General features: G+C 38.2%; 1 protein-coding gene across 2 annotated transcripts in view; it reads left to right on the forward strand.

Moving 5' to 3' along the window:
• The window catches only part of DENND5B (DENN domain containing 5B), a 217,010-nt gene that overhangs the window by 76,973 nt on the left and 113,878 nt on the right, over window positions 1–26,159 (forward strand). The window contains exons 2-3 of one of the 2 annotated variants that reach the window (XM_070789862.1): window positions 17,287–17,352; window positions 20,219–20,328. In XM_070789862.1, the coding sequence (XP_070645963.1) occupies window positions 17,287–17,352; window positions 20,219–20,328 (176 nt within the window). The remainder of the gene's footprint in view (window positions 1–17,286; window positions 17,353–20,218; window positions 20,329–26,159) is intronic. The other variant, XM_019961379.2, reaches the window with a different exon arrangement.

Here is a 26,159-nt window from a genome sequence, read left to right on the forward strand (position 1 = left end):
ATTGTATTAGTTTTGCCAAACATCAAAATGAATCCGCCACAGGCATACATGTGTTCCCCATCCTGAACCCTCCTCCCTCCTCCCTCCCTATACCATCCCTCTGGGTCGTCCCAGTGCACCAGCCCCAAGCATCCAGCATCGTGCACCGAACCTGGACTGGCATCTCGTTTCATACATGGTATTTTACATGTTTCAATGCCATTCTCCCAAATCTTCCCACCCTCTCCCTCTCCCACAGAGTCCATAAGACTGTTCTATACATCAGTGTCTCTTTTGCTGTCTCGTACACAAGGTTATTGTTACCATCTTTCTAAATTCCATATATATGCATCATTATACTGTATTGGTGTTTTTCCTTCTGGCTTACTTCACTCTGTATAATAGGCTCCAGTTTCATCCACCTCATTAGAACTGATTCAAATGTTTTCTTTTTTATGGCTGAGTAATACTCCATTGTGTATATGTACCACTGCTTTCTTTTTTTTTTTTTGTCTCGTACACCGGGTTATTGTTACCATCTTTCTAAATTCCATATATATGCGTTAGTATACTGTATTTATGTTTTTCCTTCTGGCTTACTTCACTCTGTATAATAGGCTCCAGTTTCATCCACCTCATTAGAACTGATTCAAATGTATTCTTTTTAATGGCTGAGTAATACTCCTTTGTGTATATGTACCACAGCTTTCTTATCCATTCATCTGCTGATGGACATCTAGGTTGCTTCCATGTCCTGGCTATTATAAACAGTGCTGCGATGAACATTGGGGTACACGTGTCTCTTTCCCTTCTGGTTTCCTCAGTGTGTATGCCCAGCAGTGGGATTGCTGGGTCGTACGGCAGTTCTATTTCCAGTTTTTTAAGGAATCTCCACACTGTTCTCCATAGTGGCTGTACTAGTTTGCATTCCCACCAGCAGTGTAAGAGGGTTCCCTTTTCTCCACACCCTCCCCAGCATTTATTATTTGTAGACTTTTGGATCACAGCCATTCTGACTGGTGTGAAATGGTACCTCATAGTGGTTTTGATTTGCATTTCTCTGATAATGAGTGATGTTGAGCATCTTTTCATGTGTTTGTTTAGCCCTCTGTATGTCTTCTTTGGAGAAATGTCTATTTAGTTCTTTGGCCCATTTTTTGATTGGGTCATTTATTTTTCTGGAGTTGAGCTGTAGGAGTTGCTTGTATATTTTTGAGATTAGTTGTTTGTCAGTTGCTTCATTTGCTATTATTTTCTCCCATTCTGAAGGCTGTCTTTTCACCTTGCTAATAGTTTCCTTTGATGTGCAGAAGCTTTTAAGGTTAATTAGTCCCATTTGTTTGTTTTTGCTTTTATTTCCAATATTCTGGGAGGTGGGTCATAGAGGATCCTGCTGTGATGTATGTCAGAGAGTGTCTTGCCTATGTTCTCCTCTAGGAGTTTTATAGTTTCTGGTCTTACGTTTAGATCTTTAATCCATTTTGAGTTTATTTTTGTGTATGGTGTTAGAAAGTGTTCTAGTTTCATTCTTTTACAAGTGGTTGACCAGATTTCCCAGCACCACTTGTTAAAGAGATTGTCTTTAATCCATTGTATATTCTTGCCTCCTTTGTCAAAGATAAGGTGTCCATATGTGCATGGATTTATCTCTGGGCTTTCTATTTTGTTCCATTGATCTATATTTCTGTCTTTGTGCCAGTACCATACTGTCTTGATAACTGTGGCTTTGTAGTAGAGCCTGAAGTCAGGTAGGTTGATTCCTCCAGTTCCATTCTTCTTTCTCAAGATCGCTTTGGCTATTCGAGGTTTTTTGTATTTCCATACAAATTGTGAAATTATTTGTTCTAGCTCTGTGAAGAATACTGTTGGTAGCTTGATAGGGATTGCATTGAATCTATAAATTGCTTTGGGTAGTATACTCATTTTCACTATATTGATTCTTCCAATCCATGAACATGGTATATTTCTCCATCTATTAGTGTCCTCTTTGATTTCTTTCACCAGTGTTTTATAGTTTTCTATATATAGGTCTTTAGTTTCTTTAGGCAGATATATTCCTAAGTATTTTATTCTTTCCGTTGCAATGGTGAATGGAATTGTTTCCTTCATTTCTCTTTCTGTTTTCTCATTATTAGTGTATAGGAATGCAAGGGATTTCTGTGTGTTGATTTTATATCCTGCAACTTTACTATAATCATTGATTAGTTCTAGTAATTTTCTGGTGGAGTCTTTAGGGTTTTCTATGTAGAGGATCATGTCATCTGCAAATAGTGAGAGTTTTACTTCTTCTTTTCCAATTTGGATTCCTTTTATTTCTTTTTCTGCTCTGATTGCTGTGGCCAAAACTTCCAAAACTATGTTGAATAGTAATGGTGAAAGTGGGCACCCTTGTCTTGTTCCTGACTTTAGAGGAAATGCTTTCAATTTTTCACCATTGAGGATAATGTTTGCTGTGGGTTTGTCATATATAGCTTTTATTATGTTGAGGTATGTTCCTTCTATTCCTGCTTTCTGGAGAGTTTTTATCATAAATGGGTGTTGAATTTTGTCAAAGGCTTTCTCTGCATCTATTGAGATAATCATATGGTTTTTATTTTTCAATTTGTTAATGTGGTGTATTACATTACATTACATTACATTACATGGTGTATTACAAAAAAAACTTCTTATATGGAGAATTTTGAACACATGCAGGTGGATAGAGTAGTACAGTGAATCCCCATATACCCATTATCCATATTTAAGAATTATCAATTCATGACCAACATTGTTTCCTCTTCACATCCCCATATTATGTTTTATAAGCAAATCCTAGACGTTTTATGATTTTATTTGAAATATCTCAGTATATATCTCTGAAAAGTAAGGCTGTAAACAGATAAGGTAAGGAGTTCCTGAGAAAGAGAGCCAAGCATTGCTTTCGTGACATAAGAGAAGCCATTTTTGGCCTAAGCCTGTCCTAGTGCTTGTCCTTGAATAGGTCTCAGAAATGATCTCGAAGGGACAAAAATAACGCAGAAACAAACTGTTATCAGGTGAAAGAAGTAACTTTGCTGTTGTTGGAAAGATATCAGTTGTAAACATTGCTAATTCTGTTGAAGTGGTGTAAATTAGTCTGAAGTGCTCAACCACTAGATCAGCTGGAACTCAAAGGATAAATATGTTGAGCTTTTCTGACCTTCCTGACTTCAATCAGGAAGCTTGGATTCTGAAGACCTATCAACTGCCCAAGCCTTTTCATGAATATGCATGTATCTTTAGCCTAAAACTTCCCAGTTTTGCTGTTCAGGAGACACTGTGTTGGGAAAGATCCTTGGTGTTCTCCTTGTGTGTATGTGTGCTAAGTCCCTTCAGCTGTGTCCAAGTCTTTGCAACCCCATAGACTGTAGCCCGCCAGGGTCCTCTGTCTACTCCAGGCAAGACTTCTGGAGTGGGTTGCTGTGAGCTTCCTCAGGGGATCTTCCCAACCCATGGACTGAACTGTCTCTTAGCCTCTTGCACTGGCAGACAGGTCTTTACCACTAGTGCCACTTGCTGTAAATAGTGGGTCCTTTTCCCAATCTTGGCTTGACACCCACTGAGAGGCAAACCCAGTTTTCAGATAACAAGACCTCTTTGGTTTTCCATTTCTTCAGTACAATTACCAAACGTAAAATTTTTAAATAATATTATTTTTTAAATATCATTATTTTATATTCAAATTCCACTTGCTTCAAAAATTTATAGTTTACATCTAAATGACCAAACATGACAATTCTGTAAATAAACCAAGTTACATGATCCATTTTATGTTAACATGATGCAGTGTGGTATCCTGTATGGGATTCTGGAACAAAGAAAGGACCTTAGATAAAAAATATGAAAACCTGAATAATGTGTGAAAGTGTTTAGTCACTCAGTCATGTCCGACTGTTTGCAATCTCATGGACTGTAACCCACCAGGCTCCTCTATCCATGGAATTTTCCAGGCAGGAATACTGGAGTGGATAGCCATTCCCTTCTCCAGAGGATCTTCCTGACCTAGGGATTGAACCAAGGCCTCCTGCATTGCAGGTGGATTCTTTACTGTCTGAGTCACCAGGGAAGCCCTGAAAAATGAATAGATTTGGTTAATAATAATGTGCCAGTATTGCTTCATTAATTATAATGTAATGCTTACTGATAGGGGAAACTGGTTGGAGGGTATATTGGAACTCTGTACTTGTCTTCCCAATTCTGTAAATCTAAAACTATTCCAAAAACTAAAGTTTACTTTGAAAAAGAAGTTAGCCATGAAGTCCTGGGTTCAGAGCAAAGAATAATAAAGTTCTGGTTGTGTGATACCACCATGGGCAAATGATATGATAATAATATCCTTAAGTCTTACGTTTGACATAAGGTAGGTATCAAATTTTAATGTATACGTTGGTACAAATTAGAAAAGAAATAAAATGTTATAAAGAAAATGGACTAATTTTATTCCTTTACTTATATTACTTTTCAGTTTATATAGTCAAAGTTTGGAAGTGAATCATTTTCACAGCTATCAGTTCTTTAAATAAGTTTTCCAAATTCTGGAGTATATAATTCAGGTCCAAATACAGTTTTCATTTTCATTTATCCATTTATGTAGCAAACATTAATGAACATATGTACCAGGCACAGTATTAAGTAGGTGCTGAGGATGTAAGAATGAATAATATGTTGTATAGATTAAAGTCTAAAGGAGGAGATAGGATTGAACAGTTTTAATACAGTATGTTAAGTGGATAGCAATATGCAGAGCAATTATGAGAACAGAGTTCCAAAACCTAAACAGTTCTATTTCTTAAAAAAAAAAAAAAAAAATTATATTTACATATTATGTGTCAACCAAGAAGAAAAATGCAGTGTCCTGAACCTTAATATCAAGGAAAGTTTTTATTTTAACACATCAACTAATACATATTTAGTACAATGTTTGTACAATAGTGATTTACTTAAAAATTAAGCTCTTGGAATTTAAAAGATGTTGGACCATAAAACTTATCTGTTCTGATTAAGCTTTTATGTTGAAAAAACTCCTTACTCTTTCTTTGCTTAAAGACCTTGTGAGACCTGGAGCAAAGGAACTGTTGGGCCACACTGTGCCCAGACTTCTGACCCACAGAAACTGATAAGAAGTGTGGGTATTGTTCTAAGTTGCCAAGTTTGTCATAATTGATTAAGGGGGTAATAGAAAATCAAGATGGAAGAAGACATTCCAGACACAAGACCACAGTACTTAAAGGGAACTGCCAGTCATTGAACTTAAGTGCAGATGTGTAGGCAATGGGGAGATTCAGAACCTGGAGCTGAACATGTAGGCAAGGGCTAGATCACAATGGTCCTCAAGTGCCATCTCAGGAATCTGGGCTCTGGGTGACAGGGGTCTGAACTCAGGAGACTGGTGTCTTAGTTCACTTTGATTTTCCTGAGAGAGAAAATTAATTCACTTATCTTCACTTGAGTCTCTGCCCAGATATCATCATCTTAATAAGACCACCTGACCTCCCTATTTAATATTGCAACTAGTGCTCTGTACTGCCCTTCTTACTCTACTCTTTTCTTTAACTTTCCTTGCACTTTTTGTCATTCAACATATTGTATAATTTAAATTTATTATTTTTATCTCCTCCTAGAATATAAACTCCATGAGGACAAGGATTTTTTTTTTTTTTTTTGCCTTTTTGTTCACTGTTTGTTCCAGTTATTTATTATTGCATCGCAAACCAGATAGAAAACTCTCTGCTTAAATGACGGTCATTTACTTTACTCACAGATCTGCAGTTTGGGCAGCCCATGGTGATGCCACCTTGCCTGTGCTCCATGCTGCATCAGCTGAGTGGCCTGACAGGGCCAGAGGACACACTTGCAGGTGGCTCACTTCCAGGACTGGCAGGCTCTGCTCACTGTTGGCTGGGCCCTCAGTTTCTCTCTTCCCACAGCATGTGACTGTGTTGTAAGGGCATGTGTCCCAAGAGAATATGGTGGAAATGCCTGGCATTTTTTATGGCTTAGCCTTAGAAGCCATAACCTCATTTCTCTGGTATGCTTATGTTTGAGGAAGTCTTAAGGTCCTTCCAGCTTTAAGAGCAGGGAACATGGACTCCACCTCCTGATGGAGTTTCAGAAGAACATGTGGATAGGAGATATTGTTGTGGCCATCTTTGGAAAATACAGTCTGTGTGCTGTGTATCCCCAAAGCTAGAACAGTGCCTTGGCTGGTAGAGCTCTATAAATGTTCGTTGAGTAAATGAGTAAGTGAGAGAAAGAGAGAGAGAGAAGGAGGAATTAGAAGGAAATTGTGTACAGTGTGTGGCAGGGAGACTAGAATTTTGGAAACTGTAAGTATTCTGAGCCTGGCTTGAGATTCAAAATTAACAAAGTGGCAGTGAAAATAGAAAGGAAAGGCTGATTGGGAGGGATAGTAAGGAAGCATAAATTATAAATTTTAATGACTGTTTGAATATGGAAGGAAAGGGGTGGGGTCCAGATGAGGGAAGGGGGAGAAATCTAGAATCTAAATCTAGAATGACTCCTAGTCAGTCAGCTATTCAAGCTATGTGCCGAGTACCAGAATAAAAGTAGTGAATGTGATACCTTTTTGATAGAATTATTCTTAGGTGTTAAATTCATCCCTCTTCAGAGATGATTAGTAGATAGTAATATTTGAAAACTACATGGATTATGGCACTGTTAACAGCAGAAAACCTTTAGGGGAGAAGAGTTAAGCTTTGAAAATGAAGTTCAGCCTGCCGGTACTGAGATAGATGAGTGGAGAGTCTTGGTGAGAAGTAAGAATTGTGAATTGAAATGCAGGGCTAAGAGATCATCTTGAGGGTTTTCTTCTGTTTTTCTGGTGGAGAGAGGAAGGAAGAGATTGTTTTTCCTATAGAGAAGAGGAAAATTCTACTCCTCCCTCCCATTTTTATCCTTCTTGGTGGGTTTTGTTTCATGTTAATTTTGAAAACTTCAGAAAGTGATTGAAAGGACTTTTTTCCCCACCAAAGTTGATTTTCTTCTTTCGTAATATACTAGGTAGTAGCTTTAGGAATCAGTCCCTTGTAGAAATGGGAAAGTCTAGTCATCATATAGGTCACATTCCCTCTGACCCCCAGCCCCACCCACCCCTAGTGTATGTGGACCATTGTATCTGTGCTCAACCTCAGTACCATTTTAAAACAGAGTTTAGTTAGTTCATTTTAAAGCCTGAGTGTTCTAGCTCACACTCAGCATATTAGCGGAGGCCTGGAAGGCCTTTGGCGAATGTGCACACCAATGCAGAGAGACTCAGAGGTGGTCACATCAGTGGAACATTCTAGCTACCAGCAGCTTCAGGTAATTGTTGGAATAATACTTCTTCTCTTTGATTCTTGTAGGAATATTCTCTTTCCCAGTGAATCCTGTTACCGATACTTATTTTGCCTGATTTTGCTGATGTTAGAACAATTTCATATACCATGGGGCAGTAGTGTTAGTAAAACAAATGTATCCTTCCTTGTCTTATAATTTATATATCTCCTTCAGAGAACATTATTGATTTCTTATGCAGGAATTTTTTTGTTTTTGAAAAGTGTAGGAGGAATAAACAGAGAAGGCAATGGCACCCCACTCCAGTACTCTTGGCTGGAAAATCCCATGGACGGAAGAGCCTGGTGGGCTGCAGTCCATGGGGTCGTGAAGAGTTGGACACGACTGAGCGACGTCACTTTCACTTTTCACTTTCATGCATTGGAGAAGGAAATGGCAACCCACTCCAGTGTTCTTGCCTGGAGAATCCCAGGGACGGGGGAGCCTGGTGGGCTGCTGTCTATGGGGTCACACAGAGTCAGACATGACTGAAGCGACCTAGGAGCAGCAGCAGCAGCAGCAGGAGGAATAAAGTGGTGTTCCTGTGAGAGTTAATTGCTACTCCTGTGTAAACTAAATGTGTCTGTATAGGTGAGTATAGTAATGAATGAAAATGGACGGAAAAGTCTGCTTTCGCTTTGTACAGATAGTGCTTCATTGAGTCACACAGTAGAAAACCTTCAGTTTGAATGTCTCAGAACTCTAGCTCTGTAGTATTACTTGTCAGCTATAAATATTTTAACGGTGGTTGGCTTTCTTTTGTTCCTAAAGGCAAAGGGTGGCTCTCTTGTAGGCTCTTTAGCAGAGAATAAGTTCTTTAGCAATAGGGGAAGATTCGTTTTATTTTGTATAGTAAAAAGCAGCATGAATAGTAACATTAAAATGCTTTTTTTGGATAAATGATTCTCACAGCAGATAGATATCTAATAACACTACATGCTAAAAATGTGTTGTTACAGTAATAAAATAATCTGTATTTTATGTATGAGGATATTTTTGCTCGAAGAAATTGTGATTTGCCCTAGACTACTAGAACTAGAACCTTGTTTTCTTGGGTATAATTATTATTTGAAAATCACTTGTATATAAAAATAATAAAAATCATTTACTAAACACTAGTGAACACATAGGAGAAGGCAATGGCAACCCACTCCAATACTCTTGCCTGGAAAATCTCATGGATGGAGGAGCCTGGTGGGCTGCAGTCCATGGGGTCGTGAAGAGTCAGATACGACTGAGTGACTTCACTTTCCCTTTTCACTTTCTTTTTTTTATTTTATTTTTTTTAACTTTGCAATATTGTATTGGTTTTGCCATATATCAACATGATCCACCACAGGTATACACGTGTTCCCCATCCTGAACCCTCCTCCTCAAAGGAAATGGCCACCCATTCCAGTGTTCTTGCCTGGAGAATCCCAGGGACGGGGGAGCCTGGTGGACTGCAGTCCATGGGGTCGCTGAGAGTCAGACACGACTGAGGGACTTTACTTTCACTTTCACTTTCATACATTGGAGAAGGAAATGGCAACCCACTCCAGTGTTCTTGCCTGGAGAATCCCAGGGATGGGGGAGCCTGATGGGCTGCTGTCTTTGGGGTGGCACAGAAACGGACACGACTGAAGTGACTTAGCAGCAGCAGCAGCAGTGAACATATGACACTTATTTGATTATTAACCTAAAAATTATGGACCCTTTCCTCTTAGAGAGTTTCATGATATCAGTTATACTATTTCAGTGGCTTTTTAAAGTTTTTTTTTCTTGGTTCATAATTTTATTGCAAAAGGAATATTATGACAAGCATGGGTTAGGATCAGAATGGTTTGTTATTTCATCTTTAGCAGAGGACCATAGAACCTGGTTTCATTGTTAAGATTTTTTACAAGTAAATAATATACTGTTATATTCTATGCTTGGTGGTAGGAGGCACAGTGCCTAATAAGAATTTATCTGGTCTTTGTCCCATGTTCCTGGAGCAAAACTTCCAGAACCCTGAGGATTTCCTGGTAACAGGAGTGTTATCCTAATGAAGCAACTACTAATGGGCTCCTAGATAACTTCAGGTAGGGCTTGGTCACAGAACCAACCTAGCAGAGGGAAGGAGGTTGGAGATTGAGTTTCGGTAACATGGCTATGATTTAACAAGTCATGCCTATGTAATGGTGCCCTAATAAAAACTCTAGACACCAAAGTTTAGTGGCGCTTCCTGGTTGATTAACACATTGGTGGGAGTAGGAGTGTGACACACCCTGATTCCACAAGGAGAGAGCATGAAAGTTCTCTGATCTCAACCTGTGTATATCTTCATTTGTCTAGTCCTTCTGATTTCTATGCCTTAAAATAAAACTATAATCATAAGTGTAGTGCTTTCATGATTTCTGTGAATTGTTGCTGTTTAGTCGCTAAGTTGTATCTGACCCTTTGTGACCCCATGGACTGCAGCATGCCAGGCTCCTCTGTCCTTCACTGTCTTCTGGAGTTTGCTCAAATTCATGTCCTTTGAGTCAGTCATACTGTCTTAACTATCTGATCCTCTGCCACCCTCTTCTCCTTTTGCCTTTAACGTTTCCCAGCATCAGGCTTTTCCAGTGAGTTGAGTCTTTGCATCAGGTGGCCAAAGTATTGGAACTTCAGCTTCAGCATAAGTTCTTCCAATGAATATTCAGGGTTGATTTCCTTTAGGATTGACTGGTTTGATCTCCTTGCTGACTAAGGGACTCTTTAAGAGTCTTCTCTAGTATCACACTTTGAAAGCATCAGTTCTTTGATGCTCAGCCTTCTTTGTAGTCCAACTCTCACATTTCTACATGACTGCTGGATAAACCATAGCTTTGAGTATACAGACCTTTGTTGGCAAAGTGATGTCTCCACTTTTTAATATGCTGCCTAGATTTGTCATAGCTTTCCTTCCAAGGAGCAGGCATCTTTTAATTTCATGGTTGGAGTTACCATCTGCATGATTTTGGTTATTAATTGCCAAACCTGAGGGATTTGTGGGAACTTCAAGATATATATCCAGTCTGTGAGTAGTGCAGGTGGCCTGGGGAACTTCTGAAATCAGGGCAGTCTTATTGGGAACTGTGCCCTTGGAGAGTTAATACCTGCACTAATGCCAGGATTATTGGGATACCTCTGGTTGAGTTTGAAGCAAAATATCTGTATTGTGTACTCTTTTGATTCCCAGTGAATAAACTTCAGTATTACGAGTCTCTTAGAAATTAACAACTTACTGGATTGCTGTTGATGTACTTTATTAAGCTCTTAATCAAGATAAACTTTTAGGATTACCAGAATTCAGGTTTCTTTATCCATGAACATTCTTCAGTAGGGCCTATGAATTTTCAGAGACTCCTCTACCTTCTTTTGCTTGATTTTCTTTGTGACCAGCAGCCTATACCTGCAAGACTGCAAACTGGATTTAGAGTTTATAGATTTAGAATGACTAATAGGCCCATCATGAATTAATGCCTCTGGTCTTGATTAGTAGCTTAGTGATTGGTATATGAAAGATAAAGAGAATTCACAGAAAATGGGCTAATTCTATCCCGTATTTGAAGAACTATACTTATCATGTATTTGAACCCAGTAGCTTTTCACTTAAATGCATTGGAGAAGGAAATGGCAACCCACTCCAGTGTTCTTGCCTGGAGAATCCCAGGGACGGGGGAGCCTGGTGGGCTGCCGTCTGTGGGGTCGCACAGAGTTGGACACGACTGAAGCGACTTAGCAGCAGCAGCAGCAGGCAGTGTAGAACATCATCAAGGAAGTGAAGGTGGTATATAGTCAGGGATTGACATTAGAGTCAGAAGGTCAAGACTAATGCAAGTTAATTTGAGTATACAGACCTTTGTTGGCAAAGTGATGTCTCCACTTTTTAATATGCTGCCTAGATTTGTCATAGCTTTCCTTCCAAGGAGCAGGCATCTTTTAATTTCATGGTTGGAGTTACCATCTGCATGATTTTGGTTATTAATTGCCAAACCTGAGGGATTTGTGGGAACTTCATATACTCAGGCTAATCCAGAAACATAAAAATAGCTAACTCCTGTAATAACAACCATAGACTATCAGTGGCTCAAAACAATAGAAACTTACTTCTCATTCGTTGTTTAGTCTAATGTAGGCCAAGGTGGAGAGAGGCTCTATTTTGCAGAGACATTCAATGACCCAGGTTTCTTCCATGTGTGACCTTCCATCTTTACAGCCCCATTTCCATTTGCATTTAGCTGGTGAGTCACAGAAGAAAGACAGATTGTGTGCCTCAGGCTGGAAGTGATACACATCACTTCTGCTCACATTTCATTGGCAAGAGCTAGTCTTTTGGCCCCAACCCAGATGCAGGGATGTTGGGAAGGAGAGGAGAATAGGGATGTTGGTGAGCACCTGCTGTCTGTCATAAATTCAGGATCAGTGATAGCTATTCCCTGGTGCTAAGATAATTGGCATGGCTTATCCAGTGAGAATGATTTGGGGTTGTTTCAAGAAGTGCCAGAAGGAGAAAAGATGCAATCCCTTATGGATTCAGTGTCCCGTATAAATATTACCAAACTCAGGTTTGGCTGCTCAATGCTTGAAAGCCAGTACAGGTGCTGGTAGGAATGGAAGTGTTGCTGCATTCAGGAGGCCAGCAACTTTGGACACAAGCAGGCTTGTGTCCAAAAACCAGCTCCAGGAATTTTTCTCTACCATGAAATTTTTTAAAGGGAGAATTACTCGGGAAGGGGTTCAGCATCTTTGTTGTCTTCCACAGGGTGCAGACTTTCTTTTGATTGATTGATGATGAGGTAACAGGACAGTGTTCCATGACTCTGGAGCTCAGCCTGGAGTTACCATTCTCCATCTAGGTGGGGGCTTTAGTTCCTGCTGTTGCTGCTGCTGCAATCATGTCCGACTCTGCACAACCCCATAGACGTCAGCCCACCAGGCTCCCCCGCCCCTGGGATTCTCCAGGCAAGAACACTGGAGTGGGTTGCCATTTCTTTCTCCAATGCATGCAGAGGAACTCAAAGGTGTTTTGTTATGTATGTTCCTTGTGGAGGAACCAGACACAGTGTAGGCACAGTGGAAATGTTGCTTGAATGTGTTAACATTCTCCTGTCTTTAAGAAAACAAAATCTGAAACCCTTCCCTCAACCCCACATTCTCCTCCAGTATTATCACTTATCATCTTTCCAACAGAACTCCTCAAGGGTTAATTATACTCTCTGCCTGGACTTCCTCTCTTTTGCAGTCTTTCTTGGAACCATACCAGGTAGGTTTTCACCCCCACACCCTGCAGAAATCTCTTTGTTCAGGTCACAGTGACTTCCTTGTTGTTGACAACCTGCTTTAACTTGGTTTCCATGATGCTTCTGGTTTTCTCTTATTTTACTGACTGCTTTTTCTCTTTTACCTTTCTGCCAGTTCTTTTTCCTCTTCCCAGCCTCTTAATGTTGCTTGAGTCCCGGGGGGCTCTGACCTCAGCCTCTGTCTCCATCTGCAGTCATTTCCTAGGTGACGTTATCCAGCCCTGTGATGTTAAATACTGTCTTTTTTATGTAGACCCCTGAGTTTCTAAACTTTTCCCTTGAATTTAAATTCATGGATCTAAATGCTTACTCAAAAATGTCTCTTGGATGTCTAGTAGGCTTCTCAGACTTACCATATCCAAAACTGAATTCTTCATTCCAGCTGCCTGACCACTATCCTCCCCCCAGCAAAACCTCCATCTTCTTTCTTTCAGTAAGTAGCTACACTGTTAATCCAGGTGCTTAGATCAAAATTCATGGTATCACAATATCCTTCTTGACTACTTCTTTCTCTCACATCTCATTCATCAGCAAATCATTATTTTATGCCTTCAGGATATATTTAAAATCTTATCACTTCTCACCACCCTAGCACTTACTATCTCTCTAATCTGTACTGCCATCATATCTTACCTGGACTGTTGCAGAAGGTCCTAACTGATCACTTTCCTTCTACTCTTGCCCACTATAAACTGTTCTCTCAGCTGGCAGGGTGATCTGTGGAAGATACTCCAATTATTTCCCACGATGTGTGCTAAGTTGCTTCAGTCGTATCCAACTCTGCGACCCTGTGGCTATATAGCCTACCAGATTCTCTGTCCATGGGATTCTTCAGGCAAGAATACTGGAGTGGGTTGCCATTTCCTTCTCCAGGGGCTTCCCGTGATACTTAATATAAAATCAGAAATCCTCACCATTGCTTACAGTCCTCACCTGTTTTATCTGGCTCCTGGGAACCTCTGACTTCATCTTCTACCACCTCACTAGATGCATCTATGTCCTGGTCTTACTGCAGCTCAGTGGGGACAAGCTCACTTGTACCATTGGGATTGTCCACTTGCTATTTCCCTTGGCAGAAATACTCTTTCCTGAGATGACCTCGTACATAGAATTAAGAGCACAGACTCTGGGGTTAGACTGCGTAGGTTTGAATTTCCTTGTTATCTGACCTGAGCAAGTTATTTAACCTTTTTGTGCCCCAGTTTCTACATCAGTAAAATGAGAATGGTAATAGGATCTACTTCATATAGTAATTATGATGATAAAATGGGTTAATATATGTAGAGCACTTAAGCACCTGCCTGTAGTAAGCTCCGAGTGTTAATTGTGTGATGGTCACTACTTCATAAGGTCTCGACTTATACATTGCCTGTTCAGAGGTGTTTAGTTGGAGGATCATCAGAATGAATATTGAATATGCAGCCTCCTCGGGCACCTACTTTGAAGAGGACAGCTTACTGTGGTGTAGAGACAGCACATGTGTAGCAAATGTCTTTCTATGAATGTCACAGAAGTGCCCCCTTATTTTATTTATCACCCTGATGGTGCCCTCTCCCCCTCACCCACACCTGCTTCTCTTTCCCTGTGAAAGTGGAGTCAGTTGTGTCTGACTCTTCGCGACCCCATGGGCTGTAGCCTACCAGGCTCCTCTCTCCATGGGATTTTCCGGGCAAGAATACTGGAGTGGGTTGCCATTTCCTTCTCCAGGCGATCTTCCCGACCCAGGGACTGAACCCGGGTCTCCTGCGTTTTAGGCAGACGCTTTACTGTCTGAGCCACCAGGGAAATCCCACTGCTGCCCTAGTGTTCCCCTTCCCAGCTCCCGCTTATGCCAATTCAGGTTGGGTCTTGGGAGGCAAACATTTGGAGACCTTTGGAGGTAGACATGGGAAGGAGGAGTTGTCACCACCACATCGTCCCTTTTTCTTTGCCTCAGCATGGGTTTCATCATAGGTAGCATCCATAGTGTCTCCATTTACTTCTGTCACCTTTGTTATCATACTGAGGAAGATTTACTGATTGTGAGCATTCTGTCCACGTGTGTGTGTCTATGTTTTAACTTCCCTTTAGAGAGAAAAGGAATAAAATGAAAAAAAGACAGGGTGGAAGAGATTACCTGTTTCAGCTTCCCTTCTGTTTTCATTGTTCCCATCAACAAACTTTCTTTAAAACATCTAGACTTCAGTGACATCCTTCAGGGATAGGCACATAGGGAAGTATTGGGAGCCTTGGCCTTGTTTTGTGGAGAAATACCCTGCTCAGAAATAGGCTGTGGTGGAAATGGATAATGAAGAAGGGAATTCACTGGGGCCCTAGGAGTGAGAAGGTTCAGAGAGGAAATGAGTGAAGAAATACATAACGGGGACATTCAGCCTGAGAAATAGCTCCGAGATTCACAGATCTCTCTCTGCTTACAATGTCATGCACAGACTAGAGAAATCCTCACCAGTGGCTGGAGCAGGGGCAGTGTCCCTGCTCCCATTGCCAGTTGAAAGGAAACGTGGAGCTTCCAGAAGGTCAGACCTTGTGCTCCCAACCACAGGGGAAAGAGGTATATTATTGATATTCTGACGTCATCTACAAAGTCAAAGGAGGCTCAGACACTTTATAATATGCCATATTTCAGAAACTGTGAGAGTTTAAGAAATATTAGAGCTCAGTCCTTCTGGACCTGCCTGTATACATTTTTGTATGTTAAGTGAAACATTATTCACATTTCTTTTGTAGTTATACATTATCTTTTTTGATATATATGCTATAAAGTAGACTGCAATCCAAATTTGGTCTAATGGTGATTCTCATTATAGCTTTGCATGAAGCAGATGCACTTATTTCACTGGAAGTTCTCTCAATTATTTAGACCATAGTTAATTGGATTTTGGGATCTGGAGGTAGTGATAAAATAATTGAACCTCAAATCTATTAACATTATTTTTGCTTATGTACCATTTTCTGTATAACTGGTCAGAATAAAATGATCTAAAATAACTTTCGTATTTTTTTATTTTTGGCCAATGAAACCAGAAACAACGGCTATATGAAATAATTGGGACTGTTGGTAAATATAATGGCAGCGATACTCTGAACACAACCAAGAGTTTCTACCTTTATCAGGGCACATTTAGGCTTTAGATGAGAGCTGGGCAGAATTGTCAGACCATTGAATGGATTAGTTTCCATGCTTTGTGTCTCATTTTTATAAGAAGGATATTCAGTATCAGTAGTAAAGTTTGTGCTCACTTTTCCAAACGGGGAGATTTTTTGCTGCTTGGAGTAGTCCAATATTATTCTACTCTGCTACTCCCCTCTCTAATTTGTAGTTGTTATTCTTTTGACCCAGAAAGAGGAAATGCCATAGTATATATTTAGTCACAGAGCTCTACTGTAAATTCCCCCCTTCACCCCAGGTGTGAATATTTTAATAGCTTGTGTCCTCATTGTAGTAAAACTTTTCCCCAAGAGTTGATATTTCTTAAAGTACCTAAGAGGATAGTTGACTAATGGAATCTTTACTGAGCAAACTTCAGCTTGTGTTTGCATAGTAATTTACAAAAGATAGAATAATTAAAAGATTGGATGTAATATATGTTTTTGTCCTTACATTAAATCATTTTTTAATTAAAAAAAATTTTTTTAATTTAAACTTTACAATTTGTAAAAGTTTTAAAGACTTGTTTAAAAAATTTTTTAAACAGACTTGATTTTTAGAAACAGTTTTAGATTTACAGAAAAATTGAGAAGCTAATACAGAGTTCTCACACACAACCCCCCATCCATGCACATAGTTTTCCCTATCATTTACAACCTAGGGTGGTGCCATACATGTGTTGTAATTAATGAATCAATATTATTGTTAACTAAAATCTATACTTTATTCAAATTTCCTGGTGTTTACTCAATGTCCTTTCTGTGTTGGAGGAGCCCATCCAGTATACCACATTACACCTTTCTTCTCTCCTTAGGCTCCTCTCAGCTATGATAGTTTCTGAGACCTTACTTGTTTTTGATGACCTTGACAGTTTTGACAAGTATTCATCCAGGTGTATTGTAGGTTGCTCCTCTTGGAATTTGTCTGACTTTTTTCTACTGGTTAGACAGGGGTTGTAAGATCATATGGACTATGTTTAGCCTTGTAAAAATTGCCAAACTGTCTTTCCTAAGAGGTTATACCTTTTTGCATTACCGCCAGCAATTTATGAGCGTTCTGTCTCTTTGCATACTTATCAGATTTTGGTATAGTCAGTTTCTTGAACTTCAGCCAATCTGATAGGTTTACAGAAGTTGGGATGCAATTTCCATAGTTCGTCATTTAGTCTTACTATCATATTTTATTATATCTGGCATTAGCTTTCTGCTGATACTTCTTTTTAAATTAGCATTAAGAAAAGAACATGCACCTTTTCCCATATGAATAATTGTTACAGATGTTTAAATGGCATTTCACTTATTACATTAAAATGCAATTACTTATTCTCTTTGCTTTCTTATCACTAATAGCCTATAAGCTACATACTATTGGTGTTGTGTTCTGTTGATGTTAATGTCTCATGTTTAATTGCTTTTGTTTAATTTTTTTAATTCTTATTTTCCATTCTTCAAAGTCATTATTGCTTTTTTGTTTGTGTTTCTTTGTTCATAAAAGCTTTTTTATTTCTATTACATTATGTAGTTTTGTACCAATGGCTAGAAGCAGATCGTCATGGCAAGAGCCAAGATGCTGCAAATACGACTTCAGGTAAAAATAAAAAGTTGAGGTGTTAGAAGTTATTATTTTAATTCACCCCAAATCCATCATAATTGTTTCATTATTCAGTTTTGCTTAGGCAAAAAAATTTGTTATTTTGTATTTCTGTTCTCTTATTTGCATCTTAATTTTTGTAAAGATCTCATTTGCTTCAAGCCTTGAAGAAATTAATTCATTAGTCTTTAAGCTGTCTTGGCAGATATGTTCTATTTTCTTAGGAGGAAAGGTTTAATTGTAGTTTAAGTTTAGTAGGAGGTTATTTGGCAATATTACTTGAAATTAAGTCTACTTGTTGCGGGGGATATTAATAATTGCACAAATTTATAATCCTTGTTTATTTCAGGATAGTGTTTGAAAGGTGGATTTTAGGTTAATTAAAGCATCCTTATGTAATTTCCATTTCCTTGGAATCCAGATTCTTAGACTGGTTCATTTTTCCTGTTAACCTAACAGTAAATTCTAAGTTAGAGGTTTATGGGTTCAAAATGCAAAGGTTAGGTTCCCCTGTCTCACATCTCCAAAAGTCATCTCAAGGATTCTTTTATTTGACTGATATTAATAGGAATAGCTGCATTTACTCACTTCTAGATCCTTAACAGTGTTGTCAGAATTTTCAGTCAGCTTCTCTCCACATTTTCTTCAAAATAATATTTGCCAAGACAGCTGTATATATAGCAATGATCTCCCCGCCTCTTTTAGAGCAGTCTAATAAGAAGTGGTGGTGGTAGTGGTGGCAGTGGTGATGATGGTTCTGTTTTTCTTTTGTTAGATTTGTATTTCTGTTTCATGGGGTTTTGTTTTTGTGAAATTCTTTTTCTCTCAAGGTGGTTTTCTTTCTTCTGGTTGATTCATTGTTCCTCTAGGGTGTGGTGTTCCTTAGTTAACAGGACAATTATGTTGAAAATAGCAGTGTCATGACTTTTTCTGATTTATTTCCTGTCACATTAATAACTTGATATATGAATGAAGATAAAGTTACTATTTTAACCAAACTCAGGCAGAAATCCATTAAAAGGTAAGTGTTGCAAGGATTTATATCCTCATTATATGCTGTTTCTTCTGCCCCTGCAGTATTTCATATTTTATTTACATTTGTGAATGATAAAATAAGCATTTTTGGTATTTGAGGGCAGGTAAAGGAGAGGGTTTCTTGATGGCTGGGTATTATCTAAGGTGAGATTATCCTTTTGCTGTGTCACTGGCACAGTCAGCAGCATAAACCTTAGAACCAGGAGAGGATTCTAGTTTTGCTTTTTCTCTGACTTAAACTGAAGTGAAATATAACCTTTTTTTTTAATGAAGAAGTAAATAATCTAAAAATTCTTAGTGTTTACATAAGAATCTAGTACCAGCTAAAGATACCATTTACTCTTTGTGAAATCAACCGTGAACCCTGACTCATTTCTTCGGACATAGTGACTCTTAAACGGTTTCGTATTGTCCACTGACTTTTCCCATGTTCACATACCCTAGAAGCATGGTGCAGAAATTGATAAACATTCACTGGGGACACCTTTGACAGTTTCTCTTCTAGAAGTGAAAGCTCTTTACTGTGTCACTTAGAAGATGAAAATATGAGGTAGAAAGATAGAGAGATGGAGTGCTTGCCTAAATAACGAAGAGGAATCCAAAGGAAAAAGATTGTTAGCCAAAGGCCTAAATTAGAAGTAATAGGTTAGTTGTTGCAACAGATCTGTTTAAATTATGTGCCTATATTCAAAACACTCCTGTGTGTTTTATATTGCATTCTCCAACAAAATTTTAGAGTGTGACTTTTCCCTGCATCTGAGATCTGTTAAGTTTCTCACTGAAAGGTGTTTTAGGATACATCTTTTAGATTTTTACCAGAGATGGAAACTGAATCTAACTAGGTGTCCACATGTGACTCATGAATTGTTTTATGATATTTTTGTTTGTACAATTACTGGTAAGTAGCATTTATCTTTGAATATATCAGCTTGTGTTTTGTAATTAGAACTTAAAAAGTAGAAAAAAACACAAGAGACAGATGGTATTGCTCCCAAGGTCTTTCTAATTCCTTAATCTCAACTTTTTGACACTGAGAATTTAAGATCTGTCCATATTAAAATATTTTATGAAACTAAGGCATTTGGAGGCAGCAGGTCTCACGGAAGTTAATTTGGTTAAGACTTTAAAGAACTGAGCTGACAGCTTTACTGAATTTTGTTATATGTAATGATCAAAGCATAGCCTTTTACCTTTTCAGGATTTTAACAGGTGATTAATTTGGCTTAGAATAGCTTCTTTTTAGAGGTTAGTGTTCTTTAATGTGTCCTGTTTACTAAACCAGACAACTCAGTAATGATGTTTCTGATTCTATTAATTCTTGTAAAAGCGTGGAGATGCAGTCACGTTTATCACGTTTATCAGAGGATTTTGTGAAAACTCAAGCAAACTTGCCTCCTTTGGGCACTGCACCATTAAGTTTATATATGTAAAAAATTTCAGAATCTTAGTTACAGTTAGTTTATTTTGAAATGTTTCTTTAGTGAGTTAAATGTTTCCAAATAGGATTTTTTTTTTTTTTGGTCATCATGTGTTGAAATGAGGACAGTAATTAGGTCACAGCAAGGATTATTTTAGTGTATCTTGATTTTTAGTATTAGTTGTCTAGCCAGGATTTTAAAATTTGTATTATGAAGTTTTAAATGCACGTCTCTTATTAAAAGTTCCTTTTTAGTTGTCCATGGAAAAATTTACAAGCCAGACTATTAGAGGTAGAAAGTGAATCAGATTTCAACACTATCACTCAGTGTATTTACAAAATAAAAATAAAATTATGACATGCTTTTGAAAAAATTCTGCATATTAACTAATTATTAATTATCTGTTGTAGGTGAAAATTTTGACCAGAGTCCTTTGAGAAGAACATTCAAATCCAAAGTTCTGGCCCACTATCCTCAGAATATAGAATGGAACCCTTTTGATCAAGATGCAGTAAACATGGTATGTGGTTTTTTTCTCCTCTTCAAGGCCTTCTTTTTATTTTATTAATATGACAGTTGTGACTATATTTTGAATTTGTACATTATTTCATTTCATTTAAGCCTTTAAATAAAAAAATTTTTTAAATAGTATTATCCTTACTTTCCAGCTGTGGAAAATGAAGCTCAGAGAAGCTAAGTAACTTGCCTAAGATCCCCATAGCTAATTAGTACATACAACAGCCCCTAAGCAGCCTGTTTTCTTTTCCTGCCATTAAGCTGTGTGGTGAATTTGCATTAATTAATACATAGATTCTTTGACAACAGTGATAATAGTTTGGTTCCTGGAGAGGAGCCTGATGGAAGGTACATGATTATAGTTTTCATATTTCAAGGAATGTTATATGATGGGTCTGTAATTTATTATGTTCACAAAGTAAGGTAGGAAAGGAACTTAAGTGCCTCATTTAGATGTTAGTAGGAATTTGTTTATAAGGAATTTAAAATAATGTAATGAGTTACCAGTGGTGATTGTAAGTCCCATTAGAGGTTCTTAAAAATACAGTCGGTCATAATTGTCCCATTAGAGGTTCTTAAAAGTAGTCAGTCATAATTTTCAGGTCAGTTAGGAACAGTTCTTCTTAGAAATCTGGAAAATATTTTGTACCTCCATGAACTCTGCAGTTATAAAAATCAGGGGGTCCCAAAGTGAGCAAATCAGAGATCAGGCACCATAGGGACAAAAATGATTAAAGGTAGACTAAGACACATAGATGTGGTTCTTTATGAGTATTTTAAAGGTGGAACCAAAGGATCCCATTATGATGTGATACTCTAAGGGAAGAAAATATTTAGTAGATACCTGTTAGGTCCCTTATATGTGTTACTTTCACATACTTGCTTACACATACCGAGTGAGGATTATTATTCATATTTTACAGAGATTAAGTTAGTTGCCCAAAGTTGTACAGGGAGTCTCAGAGATTAAATCCAGATTATTTTTACTCTCTAGTTCACTTTTTTCCCACCTGCATGCTACTTCCCCCAAAGAAAAACTATATGTTTTTAATAACTTGGTTTTCACCTGCTCTCAGGGATATGATATTTCTATATCACAGTAAACCCATTCCAGTCTGATGTTACTCCAAGAAGGGAATTTCATGGTACCTTTTCTAAGGACAGATGACTAAGGCATATGGTACTTCGACTTTGATTCTTTACAGAGCATGGTATAGTTACTTCTCTAAACTGTTGCCCTATACTAGAGTAACAGGAGATGTCACTTTGCTAGAAGTTAATACTGTAGGGCCTAGCCTCATCTTTGGTGAAGACAGTGCTGTAGATATTAAGCAGAATACAACTGTTAGTCATATTTATGAGACTTGGAGAAGTGCAGACAAGCTTCTTACTAAAATAGTCAGCAAAAAGCAGTGACAGAAAATAAATTATCAGCTGCTTATGTCAGAAAATTAATGGAAAGATATTAATGATATAAAAGAGTACCTAATGAAACATTGGAAGAATGGATAAGAATGTAAATGGATTATAACACTAATTTTCTTAAATTAGTGATACATTTCAAAGTATTTATAAATTATTATGTGAGAAGTCAGAATGGTGTCCAAAACTAGATTCTTATTATCATATGAATCCATAGTCATTTGAACAAAATGCCGCACTTGATGTATTTTATTACTTTTAATCATTTGGATGTCTTAATAGTAAGATATCTGTGTTAACCTTTGCCTCTGTCTAGCATTTATCTTTTGGAGAAGGAAATGGCAACCCACTCCAGTACTCTTGCCTGGAAAATCCCATGGATGGAGGAGCCTGGTAGGCTACAGTCCATGGGGTCACAAAGACTTGGACACGACTGACCGACTTCACTTTCACTTTTCACTTTCATGCATTGGAGAAGGAAATGGCAACCCACTCCAGTGTTCTTGCCTGGAGAATTCCAAGGGCGGGGGAGCCTGGTGGGCTGCCGTCTGTGGGGTCGCACAGAGTCGGATACAACTAAAGTAACTTAGCAGCAGCAGCAGCATTTATCTCTAAAGCAATTGTCTGCTTCCTTGACTGTCTTTAATATTTTCTTTATCTGTTGTCTCTGAGTTATTTTATGTAAACAGGAAACATTTCCCTCTGAAGAACAGACTTGTAGGCTTGTGTTTTGATGCTTAAACACAATACAGCATTTTGTTTTTTGCTGCAGATCTAAAAGGATTTACTAGTACTCCTTGAAAATCTCTGTAAAGCATTCCATTAAACTAGTATGCATTTGGGTCATAGATTTACTGCCCTTAATTTCCTCTTTGATTTATTAGTAAGTGCATTTGTATGAATCTATAATTTATTCCCACTTAAAGATAGAAAGCTTTGTTGTTAGCTTTAGCAAAATTCCACTCCAGTAAGTTACTGCCTTCTATAGTATCACTCATTCTGCTAAACAAAGTGGAGCTTTAAATAAGGATCATTCAGTTCAGTTCAGTCTCTCAGTCGTGTCCGACTCTTTGCGACCCCATGAACTGCATCATGCCAGGCCTCCATGTCCATCACCAACTCCCGGAGTCCACCCAAACCCATGTCCATTGAGTCAGTGATGCCATCCAACCATCTCATCCTCTGTTGTCCCCTTCTCCTCCTGCCCTCAATCTTTCCCAGCATCAGGGTCTTTTCAAATGAGTCAGCTCTTCGCATCAGGTGCCCAAAGTATTGGAGTTTCAGCTTCAACATCAGTCCTTCCAATGAACACCCAGGACTGATCTCCTTTAGGATGGACTGTTTGGATCTCCTTGCAGTCCAAGGGACTCTCAAGAGTCTTCTCTAACACTACAGTTCAAAAGCATCAATTCTTACTGAGCTCAGCTTTCTTCACAGTCCAACTCTCACATCCATACATGACCACTGAAAAAACCATAGCCTTGACTAGATGGACCTTTGTTGACAAAGTAATGTCTCTGCTTTTTAATATGCTGTCTAGGTTGGTCATAACTTTCCTTCCAAGGAGTAATTGTCTTTTAATTTCATGGCTGCAGTCACCATCGGCAGTGATTTTGGAGCCCAGAAAAATAAAGTCAGCCACTGTTTGCACCGTTTCCGCATCTATTTGCCATAAAGTGATGGGACCAGATGCCACGATCTTAGTTTTCTTAATGTTGAGCTTTAAGCCAACATTTTCACTCTCCTCTTTCACTTTCATTAAGAAGCTCTTCAGTTCTTCTTCACTTTCTGCCATGAAGGTGGTATCATCTGCATATCTAAGGTTATTGATATTTCTCCCAGCAATCTTGATTCCAGCTTGTGTTTCCTCCAACCCAGCGTTTCTCATGATGTACTCTGCATTTAAGTTAAATAAGCAGGGTAACAATATACATCCTTGACGTACTCCTTTCCCAATTTGGAACCAGTCTGTTGTTCCATGTCCAGTTCTAGCTGTTGCTTCCTGACCTACATATAGGTTTCTCAGGAGACAGGTCAAGTGGTCTGGTATTCCCATCTCTTTCAGAATTTTCCACAGTTTACTGTGATCCACACAGTCAAAGGCTTTGGCATAGTCAATAAAGCAGAAATAGATGTTTTTCTGGAACTCTCTTTTTCCATGATCCAGTGGATGTTGGCAATCTGATCTCTGGTTCCTCTGCCTTTTCTAAAACAAGCTTGAACATCTGAAAGTTCACGGTTCGTGTATTGCCTGGCTCGGAGAATTTTAAACATCACTTTACTAGCGTGTGACACTAATTTCATACAAATTAAGTCCCCCAAAGCAATGAAACTTGTTAAACAACAACAAAAAATCCCGTATATGAGTGCAATGCATATGTAACAGCAAATAAGTATGTGACATTTGAAATTTTCTGAATTAATTGCTTTTGAAACAGGTGAAAAAAAAAAAAAAAAAGAAAACTATATAATTTGAACTTTTAACTATCATGCTTAATTTCTCAAAGGAAGTCTTGGAACTTCTATTATTTGTTGTAGTAAATCTCCTGTTCATTTAAAACTTTTCCTCAATTCTTCCTTTTCTTTGGGTTTGGATGTCCTATAGTCCAGGTAGGGATATATATTCATAGATCTGTATTCTAATCTTGTACCTTCTACTATATTGCTTAGAGCAATTGCTTATAAACTTAATGTTATTAAACTTTTTAATGTCACATCACTATCAATAAAATATTTTTGAGTGTGCAAAAAAAAAATTGCTTTTATATCTCTTTTGGTTGTGGATTCACAGATTTTTGTGGGAAAAAAATGGAAGTATCATAAAGCAGAGAGAAAAAAAAAATCATATACCCACCACCAAGAAGTAACAGATGTCAACATTTGACAAATTTGCTTCAGAGCCATACCTTTCCTCTTAAATGAAACAAAGCAATGCAAATGGAGCTGAAGTCCCCCCCCCCCCATTTCAGATCTCCTAATGAAAACTGTGTATTAGCGTCTGTGACTGTCTATGTAATGTTCTAGTAGACAGAGCTTATACTTAAGAATGTGGTGAACCTAGGAATGGTTAGGAAGAAAATGTGGTCAGTAGCTTTTTAAGCATGTTCTGTGAAATATTAAGATTCCATTTTGTATATATGTCCTAAATAAAACATCTGATATATAAATTTTCAGATAATTGAAGACTAATAACTATTATATAGCTGTTTATAAAGCTCAGTTTACTGTTTACTTTGATCCCAAAGAAGAGTGGAGTGGAATGAAGAGTAAAGAGTAAAGGATACATTGTAACTGACCCCCTGCTGCCTGTCTTTTTCATTCTCCACACTACAGCTTCTGTTTCTGCTTTCCTTCCTCTCTGAAAGGAAGACATTTTCCTGTCTCTCTTCCACTTCTTCCTCTAGTGAATTCTTCATATTGACATTTCAGATTTCATTTTAAACATGATTTCCTCAAAGAAGCTATCCCTGACCACCACCTTCACCACCCTTCCAACATTTAGCCAGGTCCCCTTAAGTTCTCTTGGCACCATGTACCTTTTTGTAGCACCATTACAGTTACAATTAATTAATTATATAGCTGGTTGTCCTACTCCTTGTCTCCTGCTATAAAGTAAGAACCATTAGGACAGGAACACACTCTTACTGATTGTGATAGATGGCTCAGAGTTAAAGAATTCGCCGGCTTAGCAGGAAATGTAGGTTTGATCCCTGGATCGGGAAGATCCCTTGGAGAAGGAAATGCAGTCCCCTCCAGCATTCTTGCCTGGAAAATCCAACAGGCAGAGGAGCCTGGCGGTCTACATTCCATGGGGTTGCAAAGAGTCAGATACCACTTAGCGACTAAACCACCATATCCTTAGCTTTGCACATAGTTGAGGTTCAGACCATTAAATAAATGAAGGAGTATATGCTTGCTTACAGAACTTCGCTTCCCCATCTTTGATCAGGTATCACCTCTACTGCAAAACTATCTCTTAAGCAGGAATAGTTAGGTGCTCTGTCTTCTCTGTTCCTGAAACATGTTGAACACTCTCTGTAGCAATAGGGATCACATTATTTTGTAACTGTTGGTTTATATGTCTCTGTTTCCTATTAGAGTGTAAGCTCCCAGAGGTAAAAAATTATTTTCATATTTGTCTTCTGAGTTATCAAGATCTAATGCAATATATGACATAAAGTAAATGTTTATTAAATGAAGAAGGGAAAGAGAAGGAAAGAAGGAAGGAACAGAAAACTAACCGACTCATTAAGAGTTTTCTCAATAGCTTTTATTTGTAACATAAGAGAAAAGGAATGGGATTGATAGAGCCATAGAAAATGGGGGAAAAATTGTTGCAGTTCTAGCCACACTGACTAAAAGAATCCAGAGAGATAATAAGGATATTTGGTCACTCAAACCAAGAAAGGTACA

This window comes from Bos indicus, chromosome 5 (genome assembly GCF_029378745.1).
Source record: "Bos indicus isolate NIAB-ARS_2022 breed Sahiwal x Tharparkar chromosome 5, NIAB-ARS_B.indTharparkar_mat_pri_1.0, whole genome shotgun sequence".
NCBI classification, from domain to species: Eukaryota; Metazoa; Chordata; class Mammalia; order Artiodactyla; family Bovidae; genus Bos; species Bos indicus.